The sequence below is a fragment of the Mus caroli genome, chromosome 15, assembly GCF_900094665.2.
Source record: "Mus caroli chromosome 15, CAROLI_EIJ_v1.1, whole genome shotgun sequence".
In the NCBI taxonomy this organism is placed as follows: domain Eukaryota; kingdom Metazoa; phylum Chordata; class Mammalia; order Rodentia; family Muridae; genus Mus; species Mus caroli.
This window is the reverse complement of record NC_034584.1, coordinates 92,170,712-92,180,479: the sequence shown is the minus strand read 5'-3', so window position 1 is coordinate 92,180,479 and position 9,768 is coordinate 92,170,712. Positions and strand designations below refer to the sequence as shown.

Sequence of the window (9,768 nt, the reverse complement as noted above, 5' to 3'; positions counted from 1 at the left end):
AAAAAAAAAAAACCAAAAAAAAAAAGCCCACCCTCAGTGACATGCTACCTCCACCGCCACGCCCACTCCAACAATGCCACGCCCACAGCATCAAGACCACGCCCACCCTGACAAGACCACACCCACTCCAACAAGGTCACACCTCCTGATAGTGCCAACCTCTTATGGGTCTATTTTCCTATGGAGCAATTTTTATTCAGACCTCCACACTTGATGCAAACCCAGGCCAGTGCTTCCTACAGTGAAATGCTCTATCCCTGAGCTACAATCTCTGTACTACAGCTGTCTCCAGTGAAAGAGGAGCTGCACTATCACACTCACATGTGAGGACGTCATCTTGAATAGCAATCAACAAACCTCTTAAGTTAGGAGAGTACGTGTACAAACCCAGAAAAGAGGTATCCACAAAAAGAGCTTGAGAAGGGTCCAGAATCTTCAGCTGGGATGCATGGAGAAAGTCCTCTCTTCATGGAACTAGACATTCAAGACTGGGATGCTATTTGTTTTTCAAATAGTGAAGTCCTAATAAAACAGTAACCTGGGGAGACTGTCTTAATTACTTTTTTATTGCTAAGAGCACAATGACCTAAAGCAATTCAAGGAGGGAAAGTTTATTATCTATTACCATTTGTAGTCCATCATCGGGGAAGTCAAGACAGAAACCTGCAGGCAGGAATGGAAGCAGAGGCCCTGGAGGCATACTGGTTAGAAGCTTGCTCCTCCTGGCTTGCTCAGTTTGCTTTCTTAGGTCATCCAGGACAACATGCTTAGGGATGGCACTACCCACGATGGGCTGGGCCTTCCCACATCAATAATCAATCAAGACAGTATCCCATAGACTTGCCCAGTAGCCAATCTTAGGAAGCATTTTCTCAATTATGATCTCCTCTTCCAAGAACATCCGTGTCTTCCTGGATTCGTGTCAAGTTGACAAAACCCAACTGCCACAGAGACGGAGAAGCATGGCTTAATTCAAAGGAACAAATTAAATATCTGGAAGTTAATTGTAAAGAAGGGGCAATATAAGCAGGAGTATGCAGTATAACCTGAATATAGGATTAAGCACTAAGAGTTGACATGCCATTTAATGAAGCGCTAGAAATCAAGAGTCTAGGCAGCGAATGCTCAGGCCAATAAAGAAAACATAGCCAGACCTCCAGGAGGTTCCTCTGTCTCATTTTTAAAAAATGCATCATGAGTGTTTTGTGTGCATGAACATCTGCAACATCATCTTGGGCTGCAGATGCTAACGAGGGGTTAGAGTCTAGAGCTACAGACAGGTGTGAGCCGCCATCCGTGTTGGAACAGGGACTTGACCCCAGGCCCACGGGAAGAGCAGCCAATGCTCTTAACTGTGGAGTCATCTCTCCAGCCCCCTAGAAGGCTCCTTTCTAACTACAAGCCTCCCTATTCCCAGAGGTAACCACCATCCTCACTTTCATGCTGAGCGTTTGCATTTCCGTGCCTTGGGTTTTTGGGAAACATTTGCAGCTCTTATTTCGATAACTCAATCTGTAGGTCTTTCAAGGACCTTTGGGGGGGGTGGGGCAGCGGGATTTTTTTTTTCTCTTTGTGGTTCAAGGCTTCCTGTCTGCTAGACAAAAAAATTCTCCATCACACAGCTGCATACCCAGCCCAGGGAGGAAACTTTAGATAAAGCTTCTTCTACATTCTGTTTTCTCAGCTTGGAACTTCCTTGACTGAATGCAGTTATGGAAATGTGAACTTGAGACCTGAGCAGGGACAAGGCAATGGCCGTATAGTCTCGCTGGGAGAATGTACTGCTATAGATAATTACCTAATGCCCGAGTTCATCCGACGGCAAGCATCTTTTGGATATTCCCCCTCCCCCCCAGTGGAAGCCAAATGAACAGGAAGAACTTATCTATCATCTTTAGTGACAATCTGACTATGTACAAGAAATCCCCAGACATTGAAATTTGTAATATAGTGTGGGTGGGAAATATACAGTATTTTATACATGGCTGAGGTGGCTGTGTGGAATGTTTATTTGTAAAAAAAAAAAGTTCCTGTTCTCTGTATTACCTTAAAAAATGACTGGAAATGGAAAGGGGAAACATCTTATTAATAATAATAATAATAATAATAATAATAATAAGTGGTGCTGGAGAGATGGCTCAGTGGTTAAGAGCACTGGCTGCTCTTCCAGAGGTCTTGGGTTGGGTTCCTAGCACCCACATGGTGGCTCACAGCCATCTGCAGCTCTACTTCAAGAGGATCAGATGTCCTCTTCTGGCCCCCATAGGAATCAGGCACACAAATGATACATGCAGGCGAAACAACATACACATGTTTAAGTAAGATTAAATTTATTAAAAACACCAAATATATGTGAAAAGCACTATAAAATACCACTAAGGTACATAAAATCTGAACAAAGGGAAATGTATATGTTTTGAGGTTAAGTATTTGATGTCAGAATGTACTGGCTGGTTTTGGGTGTCAACTTGACACAAGCTGGAGTTATCACAGGGAAAGGAGCCTCCCTTGAGGGAAGGCCTCCATGAGATCCAGCTGTAAGGCATTTTCTCAACTAGGGATCAAGGGTGGGAGGGCCCATTGCGGGTGGTGCCATCCCTGGGCTGGTGGTTCTGAGTTCTATAAGAGAAAGCAAGCCAAGGGAAGCAAGCCAGTAAGCAGCATTCCTTCATGGCCTCTGCATCAGCTTCTGTCTCCATGTTCCTACCCTGTGTGAGTTCCACTCCTGACTTCCTTTGGTGATGAACAGCAGTGTGGAAGTGTAAGCTAAATAAACCCTTTCCTCCCCAACTTGCTTCTTGGTCATGATGTTTTGTGCAGGAATAGAACCCCTGACTAAGACACAGGATATAAAGTTTTTATGCTGGCCTGGTAGCATACACCTGTAATCCCAGCACTCAGAAGGCAGAGGTAGGAAGATCATGAGTTCAAGGATAGCCTGGGTTACATAGAATTACAAGGTAGCCTGGGCTATATAAGACCCTATCTTCAAAACAAAACAAAACTAAAGCAAGCAACTAACAAAATCTTAAAGGTCAAGTCCAAGATTGTGTCTCATCCTCGGCCTGGTATAATTTTCTTGAATTATACAATGAAGTGGAACAGAATGGTGACATTAGTGTAAGAAAAATGATAATTTAAAAAAAAGGTTTATTTATTTATTATATGTAAGTACACTGTAGCTGTCTTCAGACACACCAGAAGAGGGCGTCAGATCTCATTACTGATGGTTGTGAGCCACCATGTGGTTGCTGGGATTTGAACTCAGGACCTCCAGAAGAGCAGTCAGTGCTCTTAACCACTGAGCCATCTCTCCAGCCCCAGCAATGATAATTTTACTGTGGCCTTCAGGAGTTCACTCCAAATGGTAACCCCAGCCTCTCATCCACTACTGCCAACTTTCAAACTACGGAGTCAGATGGTAAAGTCTGCTGAAGCAGAAGCCAGACTCAGTTTCTAGAAGTCCCCAGACAGTGACATCTGGTTTTAGTAACACTAACTTTTCCTGATAGAATGAACAGATGTTACTGGGATATCTTTGAAGGAATCCAGAAAAGTGTGTGGTAAATACCTTTTGGCCATTTGATGTGGACCTCAGCCTCTCTGTGAAGGATCTTCAGTACCACCCTCCCCACCTCCCCCATCCCCGGAAAAGGGAATCAGACAGGAAGCTTCAGCGTTCGCCACACTTCCGCCTTCCCATTTCTTCCTCTTTCAATGCCATGGTTATTGTCTGTTGTTCCAGCTCCAGGAACTGACATCTTCCTCTGAATGTTTGCAGCTGTCCCCGTTAGCTCTCTGTCCTCAGGTGGCCCCACTCTTACAAACAAACGGTTCCTCTCGCCTGGGGCACATTTGATTCCTTTTCTGGACTTAGCTGTAGTTCCTGGACCTTATACTGCCTTTTATTGCTTATAGGGAAGGGCAGAGATATGATCATATTACGGGCAAGCAGGTGTGCCTGGAAGTGCGGGAAGCACCTGTGGTCCAAGACTGTGGGCCTCCATTTCCCTCCATCACAGATACTCATTCTACAGCCCAGGGCCAGAGACAGTTTATACAGACAGCACCATTGGGAAGACTCCATCAGACCTAACTCTTCTCATGCAGTCCTCTCCTGTGTGGTCCATGGTCATCCTTCCATTCCCACTGAGTCCCCATGGGACTTGCTCAGTGTGACAGAATTCCTGTTCTTGTCCCATACCCTCCCAGTCCTTCCGGGTAGAACACAGGAGACCCGCAAAGTCAGCATGCTTGCCGTGTTTCTGAGCATGCGTCTCTTTCCATTCAGGGGTTTCTGTCCATCCATCTTGGGTTTCACATCCTCCACACGAGTTTCAGTCATGCTGTGTTATACACTGGTTACCCTGGGTAGAGGGGGATGGGGTTAAACAGAGAAGAGCGTCTCTGTCTCTGAAGATTTACAGATAATAACCAGTTGGAAGACTTCCAGTTTTTAAGTCTTAGGTGGCTTGGTTAGGATGGAGACCTCGGGAGACGTCAAAAAAATCAGGTTCATAAAATGAGCACAGGCAGGAAGGAGGGAAAGGATTATTGATGCCATGAATATAGTACTTCATGACAGAAAATTACACGAATTATTTGAAACTAGTACCTGGCCCTGACTTGCTTATGGGAGATACATATTATAGTTTACCCAGGACCCTTTCCTGTCTGTGGCCAACCTTCGCTATCAAGGACCACTTACCCAAGAACAATGTTGCTATGAACAATGTTGCTATTAACAATGTTGCTATGGAATTAGCCTTGGATTGACACAATGTCTTAGTGACACCAAAAAGCATCTAGCTAGTTTCGCAGAGGTGATTGAGGGCAGGGCGCTTGGCAGTCTCTCTCTCTTTGTTTTTTCAAGACATGGTTTCTCTGTGTAGCCCTGGCTGTCCTGGAACTCACTCTGTAGACCAGGCTGGCCTTGAACTCAGAAATCTGCCTGCCTCTGCCACCCAAGTGCTGGGATCAAAGGCGTGCGCCACCACCGCCCGGCACTTGGCAGTTTCTTATAGAACAGCTAGATATTTTTACACAAAACTTTTCACATTATCTATCTCCCTCCATAGGAAGTCTTGGGATCCAAGTAGTAGTTGAGTCTCATGCTAAATGCCAGCATGTTCCATCCCTTTGCCCAAGGCTCTCAGCTATGAGTCTCCATATCAAGGGGCTTTCCTGGACTTTGTCCTATGGCTAGGTTGGACAGACAAATATCACCTTTGATCCTAGGACGTGATACATCCCCTTTCCACGTTCTGTATGTGTTTAGGGGTAAGCATGGAGTTGGCTGTAGCCAACTGTGTTTTCCAGTCACCTCCCTTGTATTGTCTCTGAAGCCTCCTTTGTTCCAAAGGTAGGTTAGGGAAATCCTGCTTCCTGGAAGCAGCCCTAAAAGAAATGAAGGTTTACCAGAGCCGAGTGAGAAGCTGGGTCATGTGTGGAATTATGTGGGAAGAAAACAATACTTGGTATTGACTGGATGCAGGAGATGGGGGGGGGAGGGTGTCAGGATGGAGGGAGGCTGGCAGGCTCAGGGTTTCTATCTTGGCATAAGCATCTCTTCATCATTGTCTTCCTAGAGAGAAGGCCCGGTGCCAGGGGGCCAGAGGCCTTCTTCATACATAAAAGCAGGTGAAGTGAGCGGTGTCTGCATTACAAGGTCCAGGAGCAGCCAAAATGATGCGTTTCGTTCCTTTGTTCCTGGTGTGTATTTTGTCGTTGCCTGCCTTTCAAGCCACAGAGCTTACAAAATGCGAGGTGTCCCATGCCATTAAAGACATAGATGGCTATCAAGGCATCTCTTTGCTTGAATGTGAGTTCATACTACTTCCCTGCTTCCTCCCATTCCCCCCTCTCCCTTCTCCTCCTTCTCTGTCTCCTTGTGGTCTTGTACCTCTTCTTGTTCTGTCTTGATCTCTTGTATTCAATTACTTCTCCTGCCCTGCCTGTCTCCCATTGTCTGGCCTTTCTCACTTCACCAAGATACTCTGGACTTCACCACTTTTGGAGATTGGTTGGGAAGTCCCCCCCCCCCCGCNCCCTCCCCCCCGGCTTAGAAACCCGTGTCTCTATTATGGCCCTCTGAGACATCTCTGAAAAGTTCTTTCTTCTGTCTCCCTCAGGGGCCTGTGTTTTATTTCATACCAGTGGCTACGACACACAAGCTGTTGTCAATGACAACGGCAGCACAGAGTACGGTCTCTTCCAGATCAGTGACAGATTTTGGTGTAAGAGTAGTGAGTTCCGCGATTCGGAGAACATCTGTGGCATCTCCTGTGACAGTGAGTATCCTCTTTCACCACACTCTTCTGTATCTCTACAGCCTGCCTCCGAGTTCTCCGAGGCAGCCTCCTTGTTGGTACCCAGCATGTACCTGAGACATGCTGGGTACCATATGACTTGAGATAGCAGTGCTTAGTAAGAACCTGGTCACTGGTCATGATCTCCACATGCCCAGAGAGTCTCCTAAGGTTCAGGGAAGGGTAGTTTGGGACACTTGTGAGTCTTGAAGTCTGATACGCTGTATTTTCAGGGTGTGATGAATCTGATGCTGTCTCGTGAGGTGTCCTAGGGAAGGGAATGGAGTTCCCATGGAGGGGAGGCATTATCAGATTGGCCGTTTCATATAGAAAGTCTCTAGGCCAAACCTTCAGCTCAGAACCAGTTCCCCTGACCTGGGGCTAGAGGAACCAGTCCACTGAGCTGTACTTCTTATTTGTCTTGTTCCTTCCTGCACTCTGTTATAACAGAGTTATTGGATGACGAGTTGGCTGATGACATAGCGTGTGCCAAGAAGATCCTGGCTATCAAAGGAATCGACTACTGGTAAGTCGTCGTCGTCTTTGCTCTCTTCTGACTTCCCTCTCCAGACCATTTAATCTTGGAGGGAGTCTCCAAAACAAAACTCATCTAGAGTCCCAAAGCTCTACATTTAAAATGCTTCTTCGTGTCATTTTTGTGTGACAACTTCCCCGATATGAAGTTCCCTGTTGGAAGACTGATGTCCAGGGCTCTCTTCCCCTGGCCAGTTCTCATCCTTAAAGCCCTTGTGGTGTTATTCCACATCTTTCCTAGATCTGAACTTTTATCGATTTGATTATTATTATTTTGGCTTGTTGAGAGAGGTTTTTGTGAGTGAGTGTTTGTGTGTGTATGTGTGTGTGTCTGTGGTGTGTGTGTGTAGCCCTGGCTATCCTCGAACTCACTCCGTAGACCAGGCTGGCCTCAAACTCACAGAGATTTGCTTACCTATGCCTTCTGAGTGCTCAGATTAAAGTCATGCTCCACTAGTCCTATTATTATCATTGTTGTTGTTGTTGTTGTTATTTTATTTTATTTTTTTTAAATAGATACAATGACAGAGATATATTCACCTATACTTCAAGTCATACAGTGAAGTGTATCCTGTTATTAACAATTATTTCTTTTTTTTTTTTTTTAATATTTTTATTACATATTTTCCTCAATTACATTTCCAATACTATCCCAAAAGTCCCCCATAGCGCCCCCCACTTCCCTACCCACCCATTCCCATTCTTTTGGCCCTGGCATTCCCCTATATTGGGGCATATAAAGTTTGCAAGTCCAATGGGCCTCTCTTTCCATTGATGGCCGACTAGGCCATCTTTCGATACATATGCAGCTAGAGACAAGAGCTCCAGGGTTCTGGTTAGTACATCATGTTGTTCCAACAATAGGGTTGCAGATCCCTTTAGCTCCTTGGGTACTTTCTCTAGCTTCTCCATTGGGAGCCCTGTGATACATCCAATAGCTGACTGTGAACATCCACTCCTGTGTTTGCTAGGCCCCGGCATCGTCTCACAAGAGACAGCTATATTTGGGTCCTTTCAGCAAGATCTTACTAGTGTATGCAATGGTGTCAGCGTTGTTGTTGTTATTATAGTGAGCCTCATTCCACTTAGAAGCCCATGCCATCTATCTCAGAATGTCTGTATTTCTTCTCTACAATCTTTCACTTCACCCTGAGGACGAACCTAAATGCAGCTTTATGCTAGTCACTGACAACCATCATTAAGAGGGGAGAAAGTGTGTGTGTGCACACGCGCATGTGAGATAGCTGAGCAAAGTCTGATGATATACATGTATGAAAATGTCCTAGCGGAACAGTTACTTGGCATAGTTAAGTTAAATAGAAAGTTCCAGCCAGCCCATTCATTTTGTCCATTTCTTTTGTGATCAGGAAAGCCTACAAGCCCATGTGCTCTGACAAGCTTGAACAGTGGCGTTGTGAGAAGCCCTGAGCCCCCGTCCTTGCCGCTCCTGCCCCGTGGTCAGGAATGCCTCTTCCCTAAGGCTACCTCAGCTTGGCTCTTGCTATTTCTGTGAAGATGATCTGCCTCTGAGCCTTGTACCCTGTAGTGACACCACCGGACTCTAGAGGACTTTTTTTTCCGATGGGAGTGTGACTGGCGCACTGGACTGCAAACCCTTGCTTAGTAACGGCGAGGGTCTTGATGGGGGTTTCACAAAAGCGAGAGAGCCCTCCCCTGTCCCAAATAAAGGGCCAGACTTGATGTGTCTGTCAGTGTTTTCTTTCTACAGGGAAAGGGTGGAAATAGGGGAGGGCTCTGAAGTTCCAGGTCGTAGCCACTCCACCCGCTGCTGAAGGAGGAGAGCTTACCACAGGAACATGAACAGCATTTTCTGTATTAATTTGTTGGCCATCTAGCAACCACAGGGGATCCAAAGTTGTTAAAGGGGTTCACCCTACGAAGACTTGTAGGGGAGACAATGCAGATAGTTGTAATACAGGGAGCGGTGTTGCAAGACTAAGGAGAGGCTAGAAATATGTCTTGCATATACTTAGTTTTTTAAATGACACATTTATTTTTATGTTATCTGCATTGGTGTTTGCTTGGGTGTATATCTGTGTTAAGGCATCAGGTTCCCTGGAACTGGAGTTACAAACAGGTGTGATCTGCTATGTGGTTGCTGGGTTGTGGTTGTTGAACGGGGTCCTCTGTAGTGTTCGAAACCACTGATCCAGCTCTCCAGCCCAGCCCTGCCTATTCTTAGAGAAAAGATAATTTGCATCTGAGGGAAATGGAAAAATGGAGATCAAGAAAGCATCCAGGGGCAGGGGAATTAGCTCAGTGGATAAAGGGCAAGTGTGAGGACCTGGGTTTGACCCTTAGCACTTATATGAAAAGCTGGGTATGGTGGTGTGAGCTCTTGGTTTCAGTTCTGTGGAGGTGGACACAGGAGGATCCCTGGGGGTTGATGGCCAGTGAGTCTAGCCTAATCGTTCAGAGACTCTGTCCCCCAAAACAATGAAGTTAGCTCCTGAGAAGTGGAAACCCCAGGCTAATCCTGGCTTCGACACTCACATGCACAAATGTGTACCTGACATAAACACATGTGTACCTATACCTCAGCTCCCACAGAGGACGAGAGTGGTGGATCTTTTTTTTCTTAGCATCTCACTATACAGCTTGGGCCTGAATTTCCACTCATTATCTTCCAGCCACAGGCTCCAGAACACTGGAATTACAGGTGTGTGAGGTCACACACTTAGACTCTCAGGGGTGGAATTTAACTGGATTTGGAAATATAGGTGGGGGTTTGACAGGGTCAAGGGTGGTAGAAGTTATAACAGAATAGTTATGAGACAACAGATGATTGAGGGAGCTGAGGAATTTATTTTTTCAAGGTGAGCTGCGACAAGACCTCTGGAAATCACACATATACAGCATATACAGCACTTTCTTTCTTTCCTTTCTTTCTTTCTTTCTTTCTTTC

General features: G+C 45.7%; 1 protein-coding gene across 1 annotated transcript; it reads left to right on the top strand.

Moving 5' to 3' along the window:
* Nucleotides 1-5,679: 5,679 nt before the first annotated feature.
* Lalba (lactalbumin alpha) lies at nucleotides 5,680-8,543 on the top strand. The gene is made up of 4 exons (XM_021184317.1): nucleotides 5,680-5,821; nucleotides 6,132-6,290; nucleotides 6,759-6,834; nucleotides 8,210-8,543. The coding sequence occupies exons 1-4, from the start codon at nucleotides 5,686-5,688 to the stop codon at nucleotides 8,268-8,270; spliced, it is 432 nt and encodes a 143-aa protein (XP_021039976.1). The 5' UTR covers nucleotides 5,680-5,685; the 3' UTR covers nucleotides 8,271-8,543.
* The last annotated feature ends 1,225 nt before the right edge of the window (nucleotides 8,544-9,768 follow it).

What these genes read in the sequence shown, in the direction of transcription:
- Lalba (XM_021184317.1), top strand. Translation starts at nt 5,686, where the DNA reads ATGATGCGTTTCGTTCCTTTGTTCCTGGTGTGTATTTTGTCGTTGCCT. An exon ending in CTGTGGCATCTCCTGTGACA is followed by an intron (nt 6,291 to 6,758) that starts GTGAGTATCCTC and finishes CTGTTATAACAG; the next exon opens with AGTTATTGGATGACGAGTTG. An exon ending in ATCAAAGGAATCGACTACTG is followed by an intron (nt 6,835 to 8,209) that starts GTAAGTCGTCGT and finishes TTTTGTGATCAG; the next exon opens with GAAAGCCTACAAGCCCATGT.